The sequence below is a fragment of the Aquila chrysaetos genome, chromosome 16 (genome assembly GCF_900496995.4).
Source record: "Aquila chrysaetos chrysaetos chromosome 16, bAquChr1.4, whole genome shotgun sequence".
Classification (NCBI taxonomy): Eukaryota; Metazoa; Chordata; class Aves; order Accipitriformes; family Accipitridae; genus Aquila; species Aquila chrysaetos.
Window position 1 is genome coordinate 2,266,525 of NC_044019.1, and position 25,654 is coordinate 2,292,178.

Consider the following 25,654-nt stretch of genomic DNA (forward strand, 5'->3'; position numbering starts at 1 on the left):
GCTCGAAATACTGCAACCTGACGTTAACAACGAGCTGCATAACTTCGGAAGTAAAAGGGAGAGGAAGATAAAAGGGAAAAAAGGGGGAGTCTGTTAGACTAGAGCCCTAGTGAATACAGCTGTCTTGTGTGCTGAGAGTTTGAGCAGTGTTGTGTATGGAAATGAGGACCTGATAGTGATTTCTTGGTTGATTTAGTCCTTTCAAAAAGCTGTCAATGTCTTAAGCAAATGACATATGGTGCTGATGAAAATTTCCATGCAAGAAATTCAGGGAACCATTTTCCTTCACCCTAAATCTTCTGTATTCCTTTATAGCAATGCTAAGTGGGTACAAAGCATTGTGGTTATGATTGATTATTTTTCTCTACTCCTGCTTTTGCCTTCAGTAATTATTTATGTGATTGCAAAGGTAGCAAGAAGTGCAGTCCATTAATTTTTCTAATTGATTTTCAAAGTGTTAATTCACTCAGCTGGTAGAATTCTAGCACTTCATGTATGTAGGATCCTTGGAAGTTAATAGTGTACCTATGGAAGTGGAAGTTAACTCATGTACCTAAAACGAAGCATATGTGTAAGTAGATTACTAGGCTGCAGGCTACTGAATCCACTTCTCAAAAGGGTATGTGGTTTTTTTTTTTTTTTTTAAAAAAAAAAAAAAACAAAAAAAAGAAAAAAAAGGGAAAGGGGACAGGGGAGTGAAATTCTGCCTCATTCAGGCAGGTTAATTTTATTGTTCTCTAGTTTTTATATCAGGCAGTTGAATTACTCAGTTCTCCACAGTAATGAAAGTAAAATTTGGCTCTGCATACCTAAAGATTATTTATGAGAAGTTTGACTATTGATTCAGAATGAATAATAAAATAGCCTTTGGGGGTAAGAGTATTAAGTTTAAACATGTTGTCATAACAACCAGCCATAGTAACTTTCTCAGAATTGGTTTTAGGCATCCCATGTTTGATCTCAGCCGAAAATATGCTTGTTTGAACTTAGTTATTTGAAAAAGTTTCAAATTAAATTGGTTCAGCTGTCTTTGAGTTATCTAAGGATGGCAGAATGCCATATAGAATCCATTTTTATAACACCTTGTATTTCAAAAGGGTCTGCAAAATTGAGATGAAAATAATCAATAGAGAAATGACCAGGAACAATCTTATACAATTTTGTAGTATAAAGAATGTTTTCAGTCATGCTTCATAATTATGCAGAATTCAGCCACAAGATAATACAAGGTTTAAAGTCTGTACTGTAGGTGGCAGAGATGCATTAGCTATGCAGCATAATCATCCCTGCTATTTCATTAATGAGTAGAGCAGGATTACATTGCAGTTCATCTACCATTAATAAATATGCTGCCAGGTGCCATCCTGGCTCCTTACTGTTTGTCTTAGAAAAAGGTAAGCTCACCTCTACAGGTGTTAGTTGAGCGAAGGACTTTTAAAATATTTTCTGGGCTATCAGTTCGGCTCTTGAAAATGTAATAAAATCTGAAGTATCCTTTTGAATGGAACAGATTTCCAGGATCCTTTTACCTTCCTCTAAAAAAGCATAGGTAGCGGAATGCCAATAATTTTTAAATAAGTGACAGTCTATGATTAAAAAATTAAATGGGCTTTCATTAACAATAATAGGATTCTGTAATAGCTTTTGTCATGGTAGTGTTATTCTCCTTACCATGGTTAATGTTACAATTGTATACCTCAATTCAAGAGTGCCGTGACTTAGGTAAACATTGTTCTGGACTAAGACTTGGCATGTGACGACTCAGTGAAGAATTATGATCTGGAGTTTAATAAAGCAAACAGCATAATACCTCAGGAAAAAAAAAAGTATAAAGAGGTATGAAGGGAACAGTTGCTGAAGGACTACTAATGGGCTGTGGAGCTTTCCACCTCATGTTTGATGGCTGTAATCTCCAGGTTGGGATAGATCATAAATCATTTCCAGTAAAAGAAAATTGTTCTTGCAATCCTTTCTCTTCCTCAGTTAAAATAAACATACTCTTTTTTTTTTTTTTTTTTTTTTTTTTTTTTAAGCAGGTTAACCAAATACAGAGTCAGGAACTGAATAAGCTTGAAAGTCAAGCTCATCTTGCATACCTTAGGTGTAGTGTGTCCCCTGAGATGATTTTATGTCATTTCTTTGTGATACCGATAAGATACTAAAGGTGATAGAGCTACAAGGCTCTGTTACTCTGGGGAAATGTGTAGAGCTGTTCTGTACCTTCCGCTCGTTCTTCACAGTGCAGGAGAAGACTGGAGCCTCTAGGCTGTTCAGCTGGACCCGTTTCATTTGTCTGGTACCACAGACATTGTGAGTACCCAGCTCAGCCCCCCGTATCCTTTGCCTTAGAAGGATGGAATGGAAACCCCTGTGATTACAGAAGTGTAGCCATCAGATAGGAAGACAAGCAAAGGAATGCATGGATAGAAACAACCGTGGGGTGTTTGGGGTGCTTTCTTTGAGCATATGGTACTCATTCAGGATTTTCTGTATTCATGTAGGAGAAGGATTACCTGGAAGGACAGACATTTGGGGTATAATTCACAATCGTAGTAACATTTGGCTGTTATTGGTTCATTTCTTGCAGGTTTACTGGAATGAATCTGCCTGCCCCGGTTATCAGCAGTAAAAATTGGCTGCGGCTTCACTTCACGTCAGATGGCAACCACAGGCAGAAGGGGTTCAGTGCCCAATATCAAGGTAAATGCTCACTGCCCATTCTCACTATTCACAGTGTGAGTTTAGCATTTTATTTTTTTTTTTTTCCTTAGGAATCTACAACTAACTTCCTGTATGATCCTTCTGTATCCTGTTAACATTCATTTTCCAGCTGGGTATCCAGGCATTGGTGTGTGGCGAACTACTGTTGGCAATTGTTAGGAGTACAAACACTTGAGCTACAGGAAAATTCATTTGCACTGTGTGCTTCATTAGTAGAGGTAGATGTTCCTTTACCTGCAGTTTTGCAGAACGTGCTGTGTGGGATCTGGCGATACAGACAGGGTCCCACCAGGCGAAGGGCGGTCTAGAGTCTTGCAGAGGCTGTCTGCATTTACACTCTGCTCAAGTGAGACCTAACTGAGCCTGTTTTGAATGAGGTGTAAACTGTTTTGTATTTACGGGTCATCCCTAGAAGGATGGATTTCAGAATAGGGATCTTCAGATGCTGTTGAGGGAGAAGAAAGGCTTTGGCACACGCGACAAGCAGAGAAAAGATCCTGTTGCGTTCGGAGGTTTGTAGGCGACCGTGGCTAACTGCAGTTCAGTGCATCCTGTTTGGGGCCAAATGGTCACCAGAACAGGTGGGTTTGAGTGGATTCCTTAGAAGGTTTACACCATTTCCTCCGGGGACTTTCAAGGACTTTGTGAGTGCAGTGGTGTAGCATTGCTTCAGGCAGCCGGCTCGGGAGGCAGGATCTACCTCTGGAGAGGGAAGGTGAAGCAAGGAAGGAGCAGGACTGACATCCCGTTCCTCATCCGCTCTCCAGAGGTTTGAGTCAGTGTAGTCCAGCAGCTTTCCTCAAAAGGAAGAAACAGAACTTTGAGGAAAAAGTACCATAGCTTTAGACAACAGGAACAAAGTGAAAGGGAGAGGAGTTTCCTTTGATAAATCTGCAAACTTGCCCTGTTTGTTTGTTCCCTGTTTGTTTAGCCTTAGCAATGTTGTCATGGCCTCAACATGGGCTTTGCTTTATGAGTCACCATTGTTATTTAACTCTCCTTGCTTTCTTTTAACATATAAATTACTTCAAATTATAAGAACAAAACCTTTATTTTTTTTGTGTAACACAAATGACTGCATGCAGCTGATAGCTTTTGATATGACATTTTCCTTTGCTGTCATGATTGCTGCTTTCTATTAAAACACCTGTCTGAATCATCCTTTTTTCTTAAATAGAAAAGTAAAGATTAATGTTATAATTTCCTTTGATTAGATAAATGTCAGGGGGTTCTAATCTAGCGCACTCCTTAGAAGCTGTTTTGTTAGATATAATGAACTGTGCTTTTGTGTATTGAGTGTTTAGAAGATGAACTTAAAAATGTGCTCTTGAAATGGCATTGAAGCAGGACCTCCGTCTAGCTGGCAAAGGGAATGTGCCACTCATTCTTCACACATTTGCTATTTTCTGTGGAGTTTGTCAGGTTCTTCCCATCTGTTAGGAAAGATTTTGATACTTAAAAACAAAACAAGAAACAAAGCAAAAAAAAAATACGGATAAAGGCAAGATTTTTGCAGTCAGTGGAATCTGTGTCCATGAACATTTAAGATGCCAACGCAACTTCAAAAAAATCAGCATAACCCTTTTCAGAGGAACGTGACCTTGTTTGAACATAAATAGTTTAATGTAGATAAATAAGTACACACCTACAAAATAGGATACCTAATGCCGTATAAAGTAGAGCAACTAGAATGTGTTTTTCAGCAGTAAAGATGTAAGCAGACCCCAGGATTGTCCAAGAGAAGGAAGAGAGGGTTAGGATGAATCTAACTTGTCTGTTTTCTGAAGACATGTATGTACATCATTTATTAACATTCTATGTCCTCTGAGACAGTATCTGGCTTTGCTGATAATCTATAAGAAAGTAATTTCCCTTCCAGCTTGTTTAACATTGATACTTAGTTTTAGCAGAATGCCTTCTGTGTGTTCCATTTCAGCTCTTTCTAATCCATGCCCTTGTTTGGAAATCTCTTTATGAATGTAAAAGCAAGGTGAGATATAATCAGCCTGTATACAGGTTTTCTTTATGTTGAATACAGTAAATTTGTTCCCTTCCAGGGAGAGTTAAAAGATTTTTCTGTTTCCTTCTCCCTTTTATGTAAGATGAACCTTGCATTCTTGCAAATACTTTTTTTTCCCTACACTCTGTGAAATCAAATAAAAGGCACTGTAGAGAAATCAGTGCATCGATCTTTTTTTCTTCCTCCCACTCCTTCTGTGTTCCTTCCCAAAAAGGTGCCATGTACCTGCAGGTGGTAAGAAAATAAGCTAGAAGTGCCTTACTTAGGACAGGCGACAGCGCAGGAATTAGAAGCCAGGTATCCCCTGTACCAGCATAGCGATGAGGTGCTCTAAAGGAGGTAATGGAAAAGCTGCTGAATTTAAAATGATGCTAAACAGATCTAAAGAATGCTCTGGCTGGTGTAGTCCATCTCTCCACGTATTTTATTACATAAGTTGGATCCCAAATTGCTTTTTAGCTGATTGTTACCGACACATAATTGCATCTTTTATTGATCTCCCCGCCCTATTCCCTTCCCTTTCTGTCCTCCACCCTCAGGTAGAAAGATAAATGTGGGCGAGTTTCAGCCCATAGCACGGTGCAGAATACCAGCAGACCTGTTGCCTTTAATAATGGTCTGATAAACTATCTATTGCGCACACTGCACCACATAAATAGCTTTTAAGGGTATGTATATATCTAGAAGTATATATGCTTAATTTTTGACAGATCTGCTAATCTTCATCTTGGAGCACACCTTTGGGCTGCAGAGGGGTTATATAGCTTATGCTGTGCAGCATGTTTGAGTCTCCTGGGCAATCCTGAGAAAGAGGCAGAGACAGGAAAATTCTGATGCTTGTTGCCGGCTCTAATTCCTAAAAAACCGTTGTTAGGCTAGCTAATGGAAGGCATAAATGAGGAGTTTCAAAATGGTTGCATTTGAGGGTGTTTCTCTTCACCTCCAACTTGTGCAAGAATGCCTGTAAGCAACCTGCTGTAGTATCCCAGGTGATAATAAAACATCGCAGCAGGAGGAAAAGAGATTCAGGCGAGTCTGTATTTAATAGCAATCCCCCAGCAAGGGGAACGGAGGTTCACGGAATAGATTTTTGCTGAAATACTCCTTTCAAATTAAAAATAAATAAATGTCTCCTTAAATTCTCGTTTAGAGCAACATGAAACGGTTTAAAAGAAACACCGCAGACTGCCTGCTTGCTGGAAAAGCTTTGTAATGTCGTCTTTCAAGTTTGACAGGACACTGAGTATGCCATTAGATCTATCAGATATATGTGAGCAGCAAAACCCTCCAGAAAACAGAGGAATTTCTGTTCATCCAATTATCCTGACACAGTCCTTTGTAGTACTGTTCCACATTCGAATTAATAAACAAAATAGATTTTCATATACCAGATTTTTGAGGGCATAGAGTAGGAGAATTGTTCTTATTTATTTATTTTTTAAAAAGCAAGTGATATCGTATTCTGACTTGTTCTAATCTAAATTGAGTAATTTGTAAAGCTTGACGTTCATCATTATGTCTCTGTGTCTCAAACAAAATGAAGGATTAAGAGGAGAGTATATAGTGATCTCTCTTTATCAATTATTGTTGAAAGAGACACAATGCAATTAGGGGAGTATATACTTCATGGGTAATGCAGTTTAGTCTCCGTGTTTTAGAATTGGTCCTTAGTAATGAATGTCTGGTTTCTGCTGCTTGTTTTCATTACTGTTGGGTGTTTTGGAGCTAGGCTTTCCATTAGTCACAAATTTGGAGTGGGGCTCGGTGTGTTAGCTGGGTTCTGGAAGGCAGGAATGAATATGGGTGAACCTTTGTTATTAAGTGTGTCCTTTTAAAAATTCGCAATTGTGTGCAAGGCCCAGATGTGCTGAAGCCATACGGATTGCCTTCTGCTGGACTTTGGGATGTTCAGCAGCCTTGTGAAATCAATGCAAGTTGCTGTAGTTCAGCAGTCAGCGTGCCCGGACGAGAAGTGCTGACCCTCCCAGGGGTCCATTATCCCACATTATCCCATCCACGGTGTCAGCATCACTACTGGGGGGGGGTTGGGGGGAGGCATACGCCAGTGATTGAAAAGCTTTGCTTGTCCTTTAAGGCTATGGGCTTACTTTATCATGCAGAAATCAACAGACCTGTGCTTTTCTCTGTGTGGCTAGGAGAAACGTTCACTGGTAACTGTATACGGTAACTTGCAAGGGAAATTGTGGAGAATATAAAAATGGAAATTATTTTTATAAAGCTGCTTTCCTACTGGTGGTGCCCCAAAGCACTTCACAGAGCAATGAATTAGATACTGCAAAGTCATGAGCCATTGTACATCCTGCGATAGCTCAAATTTAGCCTTAGATACTTGGGCTTGACTGTATTTTATTGACTGGGAGGGAATATGGGCTGTGACTAGGAGGTTCTCCCTGTACTTGCTTGGGAAGTGCCAGAGAATCATTGACTGCAGCATTACGGAGGGTAAGCGGAACAGGACCTCCTCAGCGCGTTATCCCGCTGTCGGTTCGAGTGCCGCACCGCAGCGTCGGCAAGAGACCGGAGAGCCCCGGCCCTGGTGCTGCGCCGTCCCGCGTGCGATGGAAGCCCCTCTGGGCAGCACCCCCGGGGCCTGACGAGGGCCAGGCTGGGGCTGCGAGAGCCGGGCAGGCTCCGCGGGCAGAGGGCATGTTCCTTCTTCCCTGGAAGAGAGCTTAGCCGGGCTGACGGCTGCTCCCGCCGCGCTGAACAGAAGGGTGCCAGGGCTAGGGGCTTTGCCCAGAACATCGCGGTAGACGCGGCTCCCTCTGTTATACTGCAGAAAGGCTGTGGAGCGCCTGGAAGAAGGACCCTGTAAACTTTTCCCACTCCCTGTCCAGTGTTTCGCTGCAAGGTGTTTATCTATCGCTGCCCTGAGCCCAAGCACAGCCGAAACGATCGCTGGCTGGTGGTCGTACGCGCAGGCAAGAGCCCGGTAATCCTGTGGCCTTCAGTACAGCCTTTCATTTCTCGTTTGGGTCTTAAAGCTGTCGGTGTTCTAGTTGGGGCAGAAATCAGTTCCAGACTTGCCCCCAAACTGTTAGCTTTGGTAGCCCCGTGTCCTTTCTTTGGTCCCTTGATAGTGTGTTTGTTAAAAACCTGGAGGTCAGGCTACAAATGTCCCAGAGTTATCACACCGTGACCTGGAGGAATATGTGGCTGTTTGGGGTGTTCTGAGACCTGCTGCTTTTTGCCTTGTGCGTTTGCAGGTGGATTTACAGTAAAAAAAAGAAATAAGCATGTGTTAGATTTGCTTTGGAAGTGGCATACTGTTAATTATTTTTCCCCTCTTAAAACAAAAAAAAGGGCACCCCCCCCCCAACAGATTAAAGATACTAATGCTAGTAAGAAAGACATGAATAACATAAGCTCTTCTTTGTGAATATTTTTTAAGCTAATGTGCACCTTAGTTTGAAGTTATAACTGCTTTATTTAAAGAGAAAGTAAAAAGCTGTAACCAAACGATGAACAAAAAGCCCCAAGCTAGCATCCAGCTCAGAAAAGCACTACCTTAGGTAAGCTTCAAGGAATAATGCTTGACATCTCCCTGTCTGAAGCTCCTGCAAACAGATGTTATAAACAGACTCTTTTTTTTTTTAAGCTAAAAAAAGCATGATTAAAAAAACCTTGTTAGTTATATCGGTAATTTTTCTTGACAACTTTGTCTTAGAAATGTGCTAATTTAGGGATGAAAGTATGACAAGATAAAGAACAAGAAAAGAACAGTTTGAAGTGGAAGATGGACTGTTTTTTCTCCATAGATAAGGACTGGCTCATCAGAAGAAGGATGCTAGAAAGTGATTTGGACATCATGCTTTCTGCTGTGAAGTTGTTCTGTAACCTTGTTAACTTCAAATATGCCAGTAAAAATTCTGCTGTGTGTTAGTAAAAAATATCTGTGTGTATGCTGCAGGAAGCCGTTGTCTGTCTTTCTCTCTCCTGTCCGTGTCCGTGGTGGTTTTGATAGTGTGGGTTTTGTGCAAAAGCCCCTTGTGTAGAGAGATCCTCAGTAGCAGCCAAGTCCAGATAATGAAAACAAATACCTGCTTAGTTATGTGGGGGATTTTCAGATGTGAGGAAAGATGGGACTCTCTTAGTGATGGATGGGTGGATGAATAGAAATGTTGCTACCCTCATGTGTTTTCTCATCTTCTGGATGAGGTTTAGAGCAGGGAGGTGAATGGTCACAACAGGACCTCTGGTAGAGTTGCCATGCAGATTTTATAGCTGATGTGCCTGTGGCTAGTAATAGTGGGTCTGTGAATTTATACTTCTCTTTCCTAATAACACAGTTTCAATATGGCCCTTTTTTCTGCTATTTTACTGCCTTTTTGAGTCTACTATTTATGCAAATCATGTTTACAGTTTTTTAGGTTATGGGGCGTTCATTTGAGTGTTGTATTCCCATAGAAGCAGAGAATGGCTTTACTCTATAATGTATTCATGGAGTAACTGCATCAGTACAACTGGGTGAAACTAACTCAGCATTTTACTCTGAGGATCCCTGAAGTTTCTTAGACCTTCCCTTTTGTCTGTTTCTCATTTTCAGTATGTTAAGCAAAATGGCATGCTTACAGAGGGGTGTGATTTTTATATTCAAATTTTTACATTTGAATTGGGTCAGTTTGGCTCAGATCCCCAAAGACACTAGTCCAGACCTAACACAGTAAAGGAAAAGGGGGCTCTAATGGTTTTGAGGGGTCAGGATAAGTTGTTTGAGCTATAAGGGAAAGATGCAGGGTATCCTGCAGCGTGGGTGGTATACAACTGTTGCTTCATTTTCTTTTTAAATAATCCCTAACGCTTAGCTAAATCTTTTCCTTGTCTTTGTTTTGTTTTATATCTGTCTCTGTAGTCAAAAAGCAAATTGAACTGAAGTCCAGAGGGGTGAAGCTAATGCCCAGCAAGGACAATAACCAGAAGACATCAGTGTGTAAGTTTTTTGGCTCCTCCTTATGCTGTCTTTTGTATAATGATCTCCTTGAACATTTCATTTGACTTGCCAGTAGTCTCTAAAACTTTGTCACTCTTGAAAGTTTTAATGCTTTTCCCTCTCTTCCCTCTGCATTACTGCATCACTTCCAGTGCTCTATTCACAAGCATATACTAACTCGTTAAAGTGGGAATGGAGGGGATCGGTGTGCGTGCATTTAATATATACTGTATGCTTCCTGATTAATGGCAGACTGAGGTTCACAACTTCTGTTGTCTTTTAGTGTGGAAAGTGTCAAACCGTAAACAATTTTGAAATTTTGAAAACTGAATTAATGCTACTATTGTAAAATTAGGAGTAGGGATAAGGAACCACACCAAAAAAAGACCTATTAGAAAATCTACGGAGGCAATAGCAGTCTCTCTTTTTTTCTCTTTGCATTTTATTTAATTGTCCCTGCAGAAAAAACATACCACTGCTGTGCAACAGCTTATAATACTGATTTTTATGGTCTCCCTACTAGTTACTTTCAGTGTGTCTAGCAGTTGATACGTTAGAGGTGTGCTCAAATGTCACTTTGTCACTGCTGTGTTTTCCTTTTGCAGGAGGTGAATCCATTAAGTACATTCATCTTTACGTTAGGTTCTTTTCAAATCAGAAGCAAGACTTGTAGTTCCTTTATGCGTATGACTCTGGACAGACCGCTGGGCTCTTAAGGGGACTCTAAGATTAGACAAGAGGGATCTGAATTAACTCAAGTTCATGTTTTATTTTATATGAATTCAAGTAGGAGCAGAATATAGCATTTTTTAAAATAGCTTTTAGAGGAGAGGATGTAATTGCTAATTTTCTTGCATAGTCCATTACACCCATCAAAGAGGTACCGTTTGGACATTTCACTCGTTTGAATTTCGGGTGCCAAATTCAGTTAAGAAAAATGGGTGTACTGAATTTAAAACATCACTTTCTGTCTGTCTGAAATGAAAATGGCTCACTTCTAGGCCCATGTGAGAGTGCTTGTAGCCTCCAGTTTTTCAGGAGCAAGGCCCAACAAGGTAACTAAATAGCAGGATGTAAGTTGCCCAAAATCTCCAGAGCAGAAAATGGAGGGGCATGTTTAGAGAAAACTAATTCAATTTTTAAGAAAAACACTGTATGCAAGATGTTCCTGGTCGTATGTTGCATGCTTGCCAAGAAGAATTTTAATTGTAGTAAACATTTCAGTTCACTTAACTGAGAATGAAATTCTGTTGGAAAATACCACTAGCTTTGATTGTGTGGGCACTGGAGACAAAAGGATGTGTTTGGAGTGGGATATCTGCTATCTTGGATACTGGAGAATGTGGAGAAGGGAGTCTTCACTGAGTGAAAAAATGTTAGCCTGGTTTGGAGTCAATAGTTTACTGTATATAAGTATTCTGGTATTGAGAATATATAGGATTCCCATTTCTCCTTCCTGGGAATGCTAGGCTGCTTCCCTGTAGCAGTTTCACCTGTTGCTAATGAATGTTGCTAATGACTGTTGTCAGCACTATCCCTGCCGGGGACTCGGGGGAAAGGTGCCGAAGGCTGAGTAAGAGACAGCAGCTGAACTTTCCTTTCTAGTGTATCCTGCTCTGTCCCAGTTGTGCTCTGCTTTTGAGGATAAAAATATAGGAGGTTCTCGTTGCCTCTGCCCAGTTTATCCTCACCCAACGGAGGGCAAGTTCCAGTCTTCAAAGCTGTCGATTCAGCATCTTGTGTAGTGTTAATCTTGTCATATTTGATAAGGCAAAACAAGAGCATAGGAAGACAGCTTAGCCTGAAAGCGATTAAGCTATAATAATATTGATGGTGATAGTACTGTAGTCCAAATTCCTTTCCATTACCAGCACGGTGCTTGCCACAACCCTTGTGCCTTCAGCTCCTTCCACGTGCACTGCTCTCAGCAAGGTCTGGATTGTAAACCCAGATTAACCTCTATCTTGCACAGCCTTCTGCTGTCACACTTCGCTTACAGTAAATTTTCAACTTCAGAAATGCTGATTCCAGAGAAGATGTCTCCAGAAAATGGTTCATTTTCAGAAAATGGAGCCTAAAATGTCACCTTCTTTTTTTCCCCTTGCTTTTTGATTTGCGTGACTAGCCGTGCCCCTTCTTCTCTCAAATTTTCATAAGCTTATGAGTCTGCATATACATCACAGATAATTATACAGGTGGGACAGGCTGATTAAAGATCTGTGAAGTTTGCTAGTGTTGCTCTTATTTCATCTGGCTTGAGTATCAGAAATGTAGAAATTTCTGTGTCTCTTGGCAATAGCTAGAGCTATGCCGTGCTTTGTTTTCAAAGACTTTTGTACCAGCAATGTTTTCTAATGCTCTATGCACCTGTCCTAAAATTCTCCCTTGAAGAATCTGTGGCCACAAAAGGCAGCTTGCAGCTGCATGCTTAATACCCTGTAAGTCTTTCAGAGGATTTCTAGTTTGCTGGATGGACGCTGTGGTTAGCTGCCAGATCCTACCTGGCCAGATTAAAGCCTGTGTGTTTCATGTGTCTGAATGGAGGCAAAATGTAGTCACATAACACCTGTTGGTACCATTTCAGAAGAAGAATATGTAAAAATATGGCATTCTGGGGGGAAGGTGCTAATTGTGTTCGTTTGCAGTCAAATGTGTTTGTTTGAAATTGAAATTAAGTGTCTGGTACTGTTCACCATCCCTAAAATTATTTGGACAGCTTGCTTTAATCATTTTTAGAGGAAAAATAATACAGCTCTGGCAAGTAAGATACAAGAAATAGTTTTAAATTTTAGATTGCATTTAGGAGATTATTTCTTTTACTGCATGCAGTATGTGAGTGTGTATATTCAGGTCACAGTGTGGGAAAAACGTTGTATTTTGCTTTTAAAAAACCAGCATCAAAGTTGCTTTTCTGACCTTTGAATGAGGCATACCTAAAAATGCACTGCTGGATATTATTGGAAGGGATTGTACGAAGTAGTGCAAGTTCTATGTATATTCAGATTTGTCAAAATCTATTTTAAATGTACAAATGCAAAGTCATTTTGGAGGTCTTGACCAGTTTTAGGTCTCAGCTGAGTGTATGGAAGCTTCTAGATATCCAGCACTGCAGCTAAGCCTGCTTTCTGCATCAGATGTTGAGGTATGAATGTTTGTACGTGGGTCCCTGCTGTACAGCAACAGCACAAAGTGAGTATCGAGCAACCGAGGAGCCAGCCTTGGGTTTCTAGCGCTAGGCAACACAGCTTTGAAAGAAGCTACGTTTGGTTTAAGTAGGGCATGCTGCAAACACAGTCTTTGCAAATGGTCTCTAAGATCTGAAAGTCTGTAAATGTTTTTGAACTCACATACTTCTGAACTATTCTGAGATAGCAACAAGATGTGAAATACGGGTTCAGAATTCCCCAAGTGAAAAATTTCCAGGTGGAAGTAGTCTTCTCCAGTGTTAGGGCCTCACAGCCCAAGTCTGTGCCCTTTTCACACTTGCATATTGCTAGACGTGTGACTATTTAACATCTGAATCGTTACCGCTGAGGTTCTGGAGATGCTTAACATTTGGTTGGTGGGTGCTGAAGGACCTTCCTGGATCAGAAAGGCAGGGAGCGCTTCATTGGGGTGAGCACACTATTGGTAGGTGAGCTCTCCTGCTTTTAGGACTGAATTTTGTAACCCATTAACTTGACCACATGGTTGCATGGAGTAACTGCAGGCCTTAGTGTGATCATAAAGATTAACCTTTTTAAAACAACTAATTACTGCCACAATCCTTCCCTCCCCGCCACCTGTGCCAGTGGAAAAGCTCACTTGCTTTCACTGTATTTTTCGTGCTGAGAAACGTTGAGTCTTTGTAAAACCTTTTTAGATGCTGCTTTATTTTGTAGTTCATATTTTACATTCCTAAATTCAATAAAAAAATTGTCCCTTGGGAATCTATCAGTGAACTTTCTTTATTAACATGGGGAGATAAGAGAACGAAAGAAGGTTTTCAGTTCTTTTAACAGATGGAGTAAATTACTGTGGCAAACAAAGCAATCGTAACTGGCTGTTACTGAATACACGATGGGAAGGAAGTTGTTGAAAAATCAGGAGGAGAATGAAGGGGTGGAGAACTAGTTCCATGGTTTGGGGGAGAGAATCCTTGAGCCTATAACGTAGAAACTGAAGAGTTAATTGCAGTTTTTAAGATCTATTGTTTTCCTAGTAACCTTGAAGAATTCATTTTGGAGTGCTACAGCCCAGGCATAGATCAGTCAAACCTTCAGGAAGATGAACACAGTACTGACAGCAAGTTCTCAGCATAACAAATATGGTTTATAACCTTTGGTTTAGTTATGTTCATGTGTGTGTGTTTAAAACAAAAGATAGAAGAACAAAAGTTTCTCTAAGTGACCATCTAATCTATCTTCTCCTTTTCTTTTGCTCTCCTTTACAAGTAAAATGTCCCAACTATCATGGTACAGACATATCTTTCCTTTCCCCCTTGCTCTGTTTATCTTACCTGTTCTCTGGTTTATCAACATGTGCTATATAGATACTAATAAATACTAGCTAACAAGAGAACTGTTTTTAGTCTTCGGAAATGTGATTGATAACTGACAACCTGCCCTCTGGTGCCTGTGGGTTTTGCTGGTCACCTGTAGCCTTGCTTCCTCCCAAAGCTTTGAATCAGAGGCTTCTAGGTTCACTGTCGTCTGGTATGGGACATAATAAATGGATGTGATACCAGTGCAGAATAACTAACATGGGCATAAAAGATGTTTTTTGGATAGTCTTTTGACCATGGGAGAAAGAATTTGATGTGGAAAGGCAATCTGGTAATCTGCTCTGCAAGCAAGAGCACACAAGTGTTTGAAAATAGATATACCTGTAGAAGCTGTGTTTGCGCATGTGTGCATTATAGGCATATCTTGTTTAGTGTGGTTTTACTCTGGAGAAGGTATAGAAGTAAGATGAGACATCTTAGCGCTTGTCCTTAAATACCATATGGACTTGTGACATACAACCCTAGTTTGTACAGTCTATCTTAAGCGTTAATTTTACTTTGTTTTGGAGATACCTGTATGCAGAGTCATATTTGTGTAGGTAGGTAGCGATTTAAGAAACCCTGAGGAAGACGGTGTCACCTATGTACTTTGTTCAGCCAGCCTTTCACTTCTCACAAGCAGCATACCATTTCAAGCACTAGCAGAAGGGCTCTTGGAGGCTGGTGATTTCATTTGCAGAAGGATCACCAAATTATTTTGCATCTCTGAGACCTGCTGGAGATACCCTCTCCTGGAGCAGGGTTTTGCAATGGCTGCTTCAGTTATTGGGGCACTGCTGCTGAAAATATCAGAGCTGAATCCCTGCTCTGGGCAGGGTCTCCCTTCCTTCTGACTCTGGTGTGTACGTTCAGAATCGTCAGAATCTGTGAAAGGTGGCAGCAAAGCTTTGTAGCTACAAAACGCAGCTATCAAAAGATACCGTGTGCCGCTTTCATGCTTGTGCCTCTGTCCACGTGACTGAGCTTAACACGAGGTTATGAATATGCAAAAGAGGGAAAACAATCTCTCAGGAGCCTGGTTTCCCATAAAGCTGAATCTCTGTTACTCCTGTGCCCTCAAACGCGTGGAGGAGACTGCAGAGCACGGAAGCGTCATGCCGAACCCCCGAGCCCTGCGCCAGTGGCAGCCCCGACCCCATCCCTCCGGGTCCTGCAGGCAGCAGCGCGGGGGCCGCGCTCGGTGCGGGGGCCGCGCTCGGTGCGGGGGCTTGGCTCCAGCACGGTGGGGTGGAAAGGGAGGCCAGGAGGGACGAAGGCCCCCTCAGAATTGAAGGGCGTGAGATGAGACGTTAGTGCCCAGAGCCAAGGAGGAGGTCAGGAGCTGTAATGTTTTCAGCGTAGGTAGCCAGCAGTTAGGTGTAGATGCTCGGATGAAAGCCCCGTACCAGCGGGAGCAGAAGAGCGATCCTTCTGTCCTTTGAGGAACAGCGGTACATCTTCCAGCTGTAGTGCCTGACTATGCAAGGTGTAATTACCCAAGGAATAATTACCATACTTGATGGTCTGGCCTTTTTGTGTGTTCATGCTGTGCGGTCTGTGTTTGTGTAGATACTCCACATGCTTATCTTCCCATGTAAATATTTACATGCACACACCTCCATGTCTTTCACCGTGTTCAGTGCCATGCAGATCTCAAATTGTTGAGCCAATGTGTCTGTTGTGAGAAACATGCTTTTACCACCGCACCGTCATCCATTTGGCAGTGGTCTTTGGGGCACTGTGCTAACGCAGTATGTTCTGAAGTATAATTGAGATTCTTCCTTTAATCTAGTGATAGGCAGAGGTAGAATGGAAACGTGCTTGCTTAAGATTCATGCTTCACTGCTTCAGCATCACTGCCAAGAAATGTTGTGCTTTCTTTGCGTCTTTCCCTTAGCGATACAAGAAAACTGAGTCACAGAAACTTCTACAGCTCCGTGACAAAATCACCCCTTTGTCCCATATTACCGTGCATTTTGGTAATTGCTGGAATTCACAACTGAAGTCAGTATATTGGCAGATCTCATCTCATCCTTGTCAGGAGCCACCCAGGTTATATCCACCCCAAGTCGATGCTTGAATGCTTGTTTGCGCCATTTGACAGGCTGGAGAGGGAAGGTGGAAATGGGGAGATAGAGAATGAAGTTTGAAGGTGTTTATTCAGTGCTGATCACCACTTCATAGATTTCATGTTTGTTGGCAGTTACATTAAGGTTGCTCCATAAAATTTTTCATATTCGAACTAAATTACTTGCTTTAAAATGCTCGACTTGCATTTCCCTCTCCTTTCTCCCTTTTGTTCTGTGCTTGGTTTTTTCCCTGGTATCATACACCTACCTTTTCATTGAGTTGTTTTCTTTCCCTGGCACCACTCAGACGGGTTTGGAGGGGCGGTAGGCTGTCACCTTGTCGTGTCACAAGTGGCCATTTTAATCACAGGCTTCGGAAATGGGCTGTTTAATTGGTGTAATTTTGCAGAATGAAAAAAATCTTTTCAGAGGTACTTCAATAGTGGAACGGAGGGAAAACTGCGTCCCTAGCTGGCATTTCCTAGAAACACTTTGGTGTATAAACTGAGCTGAAATGATTCCAGTTACATTTGTTTCCAAAGCTATTTTTTTTTCTAAACAAAATGGAACATGTTCAGGTTTTCGAGCTACCAGTTGCCATTTTTCTCTCCACATCCACCAAGACAGTTGATGAAAGAATGTTTCTTTTGCTATTCTGTCTCTGTATGTGCTGTTTTTGCTTTGTAGTAACTCAGGTTGGTGTGTCCCAGGGACATAATATGTGTCCAGACCCTGGGATTCCAGAGAGAGGCAAAAGAATAGGCAACGATTTTAGGTAAGAACCTTTTACGTGTGTGTTTATGCATGCTGCATAGCTACTGTCTATAACCATTGTATGTGCTCCTTGGCATTATATAGTCTGTTTTTAGAGACCATCTGCACACCTCTAAATGTGTTATCTCTGAAAAGCTTGCTCAGACTAGTGATGTAGAACAAATGTGTATAAAAGTGCCCATGTGTGTTTGGGAGACCGTGTCCCAGATGAGGATCTGTAACGATCTCTCTTTCAGAGTATTTCTCTTTTCACAATACGGGCATTTAGCCAGGCTTGTATAATCAATGTTTGTTGTCTTTCCTCCCTCCAGTTAAATGCAGCAAGAGCAGTCTTAAATAGCAAAAAAATTACTTCTCAAATTAGCTTGAGTCACAGCATGGCCCTGCCCCTACTGAATTTGAGGTGACTACCCAAAGCACTGGTACAGTTCCCTGTCAATAAGTATATGTGGTGCTAGATAATTGTTTTCTTACGAAGTTTAAGACAATGCTGTTACTCCCTTATAGTTGCTAGCGTTCATTTAAAGTGTGCAAGAATGAATCAGCCTGCCGTTAGCAACGGTGAATCAATATTTAATCTTATTTTGCTGTCGATGGCTGTTTTGTTCACTGAAAGTGTCTTTCAGTTTAACCTGAGTCTGTCAAATTTTCCTGAAATCCAGAAAATGGATCATAGGGGTGAGGGTGGAGGAAGGGGAGCTCCCAATAGTCCCCAAACGCCGTAGGATGAATTCTCAGCTACTGTAAATCAGCATTGTGTCACTTCAGTGAACAAGGCAGCATCGGCTTAAACCAGCAAAGGATCTGAATCCACACAGAACCACAGAATGGTTTGAGTTGGAAGGGACCTTTAAAAATCATCTAGTCCAACCCCCCTGCCATGGGCAGGGACATCTTTCACTAGATCGGGTTGCTCAAAGCACTGACCAACCTGACCTTGAACACTGCCAGGGATGGGGCATCCACAAGTTCTCTGGGCAACCTGGTCCAGTGTCTTACCACCCTCATTGTAAAGAATTTCTTCCTTATGTTCAATCTAAATGTACCTGCTTTCAGTTTAAAACCATCGCCCCTTGTCCTGTCGCCACAGACCTTGGTAAAAAGCCTCTCTCCATCTTTCTTAGAAGCCCCCTTTAAGTATTGAAAGGCCACAGTGAGGTCTCCCCAGAGCCCTTTCTTCTCCAGGCTGAAGAACCAAAGTGATAGAATAAAGAACAAATCTTTCAGTAGTAGATAAAGAATTTTTTTTTCTTTATAAGAATGCTGAGCGTGTCATCCCTTGGGGCTGAGTCTGTGCTCCCGTATTGAATAAAATTCCCACTGAAGTTGCATTGAAAGACTCAAATCTGTTCTTGGACTATCACCACCTCAGGCAAACAGCGCCCAGCACAAGCAAATGCATGAGGCAGAAGCTTGCCCCTCATTCATTTCTGCTGTTGCCTGGAGGGCCAGTGAACTCTCTCTGTTCACAATTTGGAGAATCACTGGGATAGTAAAAAGTAAGTGACAAACCTGTTGCTGCAGAAGTGTCTCAGTTGCTAACTTCACCCTTTGTTCTGTCTGCTAGGTTAGGCTCCAGCATCCAGTTCACCTGTAACGAGGGCTATGATTTACAAGGGTCCAAAAGCATCACCTGTAAGAGAGTAAGCGACATAATTGTTGCATGGAGTGACCACAGGCCAGTGTGCAGAGGTGAGAAGACCAACAAATTTTATTGAGTTATTAGGACTAATGAGAGAACCCATCTCCTTAATGTCCCCTTGTGCATCACCCGTTCTGTCCTCAAGTTGGTCATCACTTGGTTAGGATCCCTCAGCTGGGTCTTAGCCTTCTCCTGCTGTGTTGCCCACGGTACAGATCTGTTCTCAAAACCCTGCCTCAAGCGAGGGGCACAGCTAGAAGAGCCCTGTCTCGATGCTTACACGCGGTTGGGGAAATTCAGCTCTGTACTGCTATGTGTTCAGCACTGCACTGAGTGCGTTTGTGCTCTTGGAAATGGGATTTTGGTCTTGCCGGCTTCGTGGTCAGAAGTCAATAGGATCTCTGTTGTTTTGTAATGATCATTCTTGTTTTTTGGCTGAGCATGACAGTGTAATATGAGTTCAAATTTTCAGTCTTTTCAGCACAAGCCTGAGAAAGGAACCTTTGCTTGCTTTTCATGCAATTTTTTTTATTCCAGAGATTCAGGTTTTAAGAAAAACACCTGTTCCTCTGCATAATGGAACTAGTAAAGCTATTTCCATTAACTATGCAGCTTCATAAGCTATTAGCTTTGCACCATATGGATTATATTTGTGTCCTTCATACCTGTGTAATGTGTCGTTACCTCTTAGCAATGCTTTTTGTTCCCTTCTGTTCTCTCTATTCCAGGTATTTCTTTTTATGGGATAAGGAGGAGAGGGGAGAAAAAGTGAAAGCCTGAAATAAAATCTGGAAAAGCTAAGAGGGAGGGAGATTCTTGTACGTGGAACTTGCTGCTAGTAGGCAGCAGCGTGGGATTACTTGGACTGTGGTTCCTCACTAACATCATCCTGATTATCCCATGGCCCAGCCATGAGCCATCAGTGAACGGAGTTTTCTTTCAGCGGAAAAAACCCTAATGCCCATTTTGCCCTTGGCCATTTTGTTTTCATTCCTTCTCACTCTCTCTAAAAAGTCGCATGCATAATTGTGATATTTGTAATGCTAATAATGAAAAACTTGTAATATTTTTAATTAAATCCCTCTAAAGCTCTTAAAGTCATAAATTGGTATTTTTTCAGTTCTTTTTTCTTTAATTTCATCTGCAGATTTTTTCAAGGCTTTGGAATCCCATCTAATTCTTGAAACAAGCCTAGAATAAATTGAATCAGTGTAAGAGGATATTTGGCATAAATATGTGACACTATAAAGGAAATTTATGGTGTCCTCTTGCAAGAGATAAGAAAGGATTTGCCTGCATTATTATGATTCTATGAATCAACTTAATTTTTTTTTAACTGCTGACTTTTGGGGTTTTTTCTTTTTAAAAAGTTTTTCATTTGGTTTTTATTTCGGCTTTATAACACATGGTTCTGTTTGTTTCATTTTGTTATTGGGTATGGAGTTTCTCTCAAATCGCAGAAATCGGGGTGCCTGGTGAGCCAGCTTTTAACCCCCTGAACTGTAAGAACTTCTAATACCCAGTGATCAAACCTCTTGCCACTGTTGGGAGACTGTTTTTCAGCTTCCCCATCTACAGCAGATCCCCTCTGAGTCCTGGGGAGACTGACTTAATCCCTTTGTCCTCCTGTTGCCTACTTTTAAAACAGGAATAATGGGGTTTACCTTTTTTTCTGTAAGGTAGGATGGGACACGTGTGACAGACTCCAGGATGGGGTCGCACACAGGAGGGGACAGGAGGAGTGCAGTTCAAGCATAATGGATAGATGCTCTCAGCTCCTTCCTAAGCTTTTCAGCATTACTCATGTTCTCTTGTGACCACCTGTGTAGTCAAACAGTTCGGCTGGGAGATTGTTTTCCATGCTTTACTGCTATTTGGAAGAGAAAAAAAGTCTTGCAGATGCCACGTGTGCAAATACGGCTCCTTTGAGATTTGAGATAAATTAATTTTGAGGATCCATCTCAACAGCAGAGGTAGCTGCAAAACCACAATGCTGTTCTTCACATTTTCTGGTTAAATATTACATCAAAGGAGTACCATAGGCAAAAATTCCCCTGCTTAAGCACTTTTCAGCTTCTACTTTACCTAAGAATGTTTTTAAGATATGAAGTTGAGCTGCCATCTTGGTTCTGAGTCCACAGTCATATCAGAATGAAGACAGCCCTTACCTAATAAGTACTTGCTGTGCAGTATTTTTTTGGCCTGCAATGAAGAAAGGAAATACGGCTTCCTGGGGGAATTAAAAAGGAACTGCGTCTTACCTGACATCTCCTGTGTAGTTGGTTTCACTGTCCTGCACATTCAAGTATTTCTGTGAAGGCTTTAATATAGTAAAAAATAAATAAAATCAGTCTGAGCGCTAGAGAATGGGTGGTTGTTGGTTGGTCTGGTGGTCCATCTGTTTGATAGCCCCTGGAAACACCCCACTCATCTATTCATCACAGATAAATTCTTCATCTCAATTGCATGGAAAAAAAGGAATCTTTTGGCTAGTGAAAGCAACACAGAGCAGCAATTTTTAATTCTCCCCCACTTCCATAATGTATGCATCTCTACTTCTCTCTTCTGCTTAAACAAAGAACACAGTATACATCTCCCAAAGCTAAGAGACCTCACTCCCACATCTGTCTTGTTTTCCTCTTCACAGCTAGGATGTGTGATATGTACCTTCGTGGTCCCAGTGGTGTGATAACTTCTCCCAACTACCCTGTACAATACGATAACAATGCCTACTGTGTGTGGGTCATCACTGCGCTCAATCCAGCCAAGGTAGGTCTCGGAGATGCGTCTCCATGTCATTACTTTAGTGCCTTAGTTGAGAAGTTGTACAGTTATGCTTCTTCAGAGAGGACTAGTCTCTGATATCAGGTTTCTGTTTCTTATGTTGTACCTCCCCCTCCCCCCAGAGACTTCTTCCACATGTTCCTCAACTGCCTTTAAAGACCGCAGCTCATCGCACACTCTCTCTACTGAAAATTCCTTTTGTTTAAGGATGTAATTAAAAGTGAATGTAATTATTTTTAATCGCAACTTCTTTGATATTTTGGCGTGAATGGTGGTGAAATGCCAAACAGCTTAGCAAAGCATCTCATGAAGCCAGCTCTCAGCTGGGGCAGGAAGGCTGTGCCAGGAATGCTGATTTTTCCCTTCCTTTTGGCTGGTAGCTGACCCCTAACCAAAGGGATTTCAGCCCCCAAAGGGCAGAGGGCAAGTGAGGAGGGAGGTGTGCTTCTATCTACTGCTATTTCTGCAGTATTGTAAATTTATGAACAAGTCCTTTCTGCGTTCACTGAGGTTTGGAAGAGGGGAGGTTGGCGGGGACTTTCTGTTCTCACTGGTCTGCATGTGCGATTCAAGTCTGTTGTTGCTGATCATGTAGAGAACAAGGCTCGACTGCCTTGGCCTTTGTAAGATCAAATCCTTTCCATTTTCCACTGGCTCAGGGAGGGCCATGTTCAGTGTCTCGCAGCTTTCTCCATCCCTGCAAACTCAGCCTGTTCCTCTCCTCCACGTCTGTGTGGGAGCATAAGAACAAAAATTACTTTGCTGTGTAGCTCAAAATACACTTTCTGAGGTGGTATTCACCATCTCCTGCTCTCAGAAGAGGACAAGTTTCATTCTTTTTGGTATCTGGGTTCCTACTAACATCATCTCCATTAGCTCATGAGCAAATCTTGCGTGCCGAGGCACTGAGCTCATATGCTTATTCTGTCAATTATGCCTTGGTCCTTGCCTCTAGACAGTCCTGCGTGTTGGCACTCTGCCTTCTGCCGCTGATCCGAGGAAGGCAGTTTGCAAACGTGTTGGTATCCCAGGATCTCATCTTTTGCTAGAAGTCGTTATGGTCTGTAGAAATGCTGGCAACCATCCACAGCTGTAGCCTGCTCGCTGCCGCCGGTGGGATGGCATCTTGTGTTCTCACCTCCGGCGCTTCGCCTGCCTCTGGAGCACTTGCCCACGGCAGGGCAGCTAGAGCCGGGGCTGGCTGAAGAGCCTGTTGAGTTCTGCTTCTCTCTCCCCATTGATCTCGGTTCAAGCCTTTAATAAGTGCAGATCACTGGTGGATTATGATTTTAATGAGGAGTATTCCTATGTTCCAATTTCAGAATGAGTTTGTATTTAAAGGGATGTCATTAGCTGGTCATTTCATCCAGCGGATGTCTTGGTTTGGCTGCATAGGAGCGTAGTAATGACCTAAATTCTGGGAAACTAGAGTGTGGAATCAGGATATTTTTCAGTGCTGATTTATTAGGAGTGATTTACTCGTTAATCAGACCCAGGAGGTTCTCCTTCATCAGGGTAATGTGCAAGTGGAGAACAGACCACATGTAACAGCAGCTATTACTGCTCAAGTGTCAGCTGTGGCCTCCAGACCCTTGGGTATATATTGCCTGTGCATGGACAGGTTATATCGAATACATCAGCATCTTAGGATGTGGTATGTGTTTTATACGTATCTTTATTTTTGTGCATCTTTGTCTTTCAAAGACCAGCAAAATCCAGTTTTTGTGTATATAAAATAGTCCGCGTGTGTGTGGAAAGGATTTGTAGTGAGCTAGATGTAGGCGTGCCCTGGGTGTTATGTAGGCTAACGCTTCCATTTGGGTTTTCCGGTGCAAATACGAAGGAGGAGATGGCAATCAATTGTCAAGAGATACTTATGGGCCATATCCACTGTTTATTGACCCTTTGTCACATTGCTTTCATGTTGAATATTCAGAGTCTAATCTTCAGCTCTGTTTATTTGGTTTTCTGCCAGCCTCGTGCACAAACTTTTTCTGCTTTTCCTTCAGCAGTGTGATAGGGCAAGCTTCTCCTTTTGTAAGCTTCCTGGGCAGACTGTCTCATTTTTCGAAAACTAACTGTCTTTGTGAATTTCTACTGTTAGTTTCTTTTTCAGTTCTTAAACTGGAGTAGTAATAAACTGTTGATTAGCAAACAGAGTCTGCAAGTCCTGATCCTCAGCTTTCATAAATCATAGAGGTGATTGAAACTGGTAAAATCCATTAATTTCAAGGCTTACCAACTTGGACCAGAGATTCAGTAGCACAAGAAACTGTAGTTTGTGCTCCATGGACTGCAACATTACATACTGTAAAGAGATGTAGCACAACTGAAATAAGGATGGATTGGTCAAATCAGCAGCTTGTATTAAGTGTGTAAAGAGACTGCCATGTTCTTTTTCTTTGAAGTGATAAAGAGTTAATTAGTAATACCAGTTTATAAAGGGTTTCTGGATTCTAGATATTTCATCCTGGAAGCATAATTTACAGGTGGGGAGAAATTCTCCAACTCTTTGAAGCAGGGAGGGTCGAGAGGAATGCACTAATTGTTTTGGGAAAGCCACTGCTGTGCCTGCTCGTTGCTCATGCAGTGCTTTGCCTGCTCGTATTAAGTTGAGCTGCTGTTCAGAGCTGCAGCCTGATGCCGTTCCTCTGCGGGAATGGCAGAGGAGGCTCTGCGTGGTCCGGGAGCCCAGGCGAGGCGCAGGCTTCCTTCTGGCACTCCTCGGGAGGATGGGAAACAGTGGAAACAAATCAATTGCCCTTAGTGTTTTCTGCTGTTTAAAGAGTTCGTTAAGGCTCCAGAAACCAAAGTTGTGCAGGCAGAACCATATCTGATTGGTGAAAATACAAAAAGGCAAGTAGATTCACTGGCACGGACGGTTTCTTTTGTCCAGCAAACAGCTCGCGAGGCTGGCTGCGTAGGCTGATTCAGCGGCTCAGGTGCATAATCCAGTATAGCACTGGGAGTTGCTGGTTGTATGAGTTTTAATGCCAGCTGGGTCACTGGTATTCCTACCTAACAAGTCATGTAGCGCTGCCTCTGAAAAGTACGCATAAAACTCTCACTTACTTGAAGCACAGCCCATGTTAGAAACATGTTGCTAAATTGGAGAATTCACCTCCCTGACTCACATTGCAAAGGGGATGATCTCATCAGTGCACATTCCCCAGCATGGGCGAGGGAAGGATTGAAGATGAATTAATTAAAATGCCTGTAAAATACTTTGAAGATAAAAAGCATTATGGGCCTGAGCTGAAGCCTGCTGAAGTCAGTGGTAATCTTTTTATTGACTTGAGTGGTCTTTGGATCAGGTCCTGTTATATGAAGCTTTTAATGTGAGCGATGGGAAAACCACTGAGCTGAATTTAGAACTCATTTGCAAGTCATCTGTTCTATATTTGGAAAAGAACTGTGAGCCAGATTCACTGAGCTACATAATCCCCTCGAAGTTTGCTCAGAAACCTACATAAACAGTGTTAAGGGCAGAGTGCTCTTCAGTTGACAGCTTGGAATTATTTCCTATACTGAGGGCGACATCAAACCTATTTGGGGGATATTCAGGGTATATAGGTTTTTTGCTGGTTGCCGGTGCCATGGGAATTAATTTCAACCACAGTGGAAAAATAGCTCATTTGGGAACTGAGAAATGCATATGATAATTGGCGAATTTGCATCAAAACTATTTCTGAACCTTCTTGAAATAATGGATGTTACTGGTTGATATTTCTCGGGGGCATATTCTCACCTGGAGTCCAGCTAGCCAAATAAAGCTCTGTCCAAGCTCCTTGTGTCATCGGTGGAGAGAGATGGGCCCCTCCAGGGGATGATTCATCCCAAATGAAGATAGATGCTTGAGACTGGGGAGAACGGGCAGGGGGGGAAATGAGTAATGTGTGCTTGTAAAGCACTTGAATGTAACTGCAAGAGGTGCTGTTCTCCATGGAGAGAATTATTGTGGTTTTTTCCTATGAATGTGACTGCACTTCAAATCGCTTTGCAGTACGAAGCCTTAGAATCAGGTGTCATATTCCAGCCTATTTTCTTGACTTTGCTAATTGCTTCCTGTCACTTCAGCTTAAAATTGAGGTTTTGTGTCATCCGTGTATTTGTGTGTGCCGGTAGGCCTCTTGTTGTTTAATGAATCATTAAATAATTTCCAGCTTTCAGA

At 41.9% G+C, this 25,654-nt stretch overlaps 1 protein-coding gene across 4 annotated transcripts in view; it reads left to right on the forward strand.

The window, feature by feature from the left end:
- The window catches only part of CSMD2 (CUB and Sushi multiple domains 2), a 312,235-nt gene that overhangs the window by 138,033 nt on the left and 148,548 nt on the right, over positions 1 to 25,654 (forward strand). For 3 of the 4 annotated variants that reach the window (XM_030039537.2, XM_030039535.2, XM_030039538.2), the window contains 5 exons: positions 2,588 to 2,700; positions 9,615 to 9,692; positions 16,971 to 17,058; positions 18,625 to 18,749; positions 21,347 to 21,468. In XM_030039537.2, the coding sequence (XP_029895397.1) occupies positions 2,588 to 2,700; positions 9,615 to 9,692; positions 16,971 to 17,058; positions 18,625 to 18,749; positions 21,347 to 21,468 (526 nt within the window). The remainder of the gene's footprint in view (positions 1 to 2,587; positions 2,701 to 9,614; positions 9,693 to 16,970; positions 17,059 to 18,624; positions 18,750 to 21,346; positions 21,469 to 25,654) is intronic. The other variant, XM_030039539.2, reaches the window with a different exon arrangement.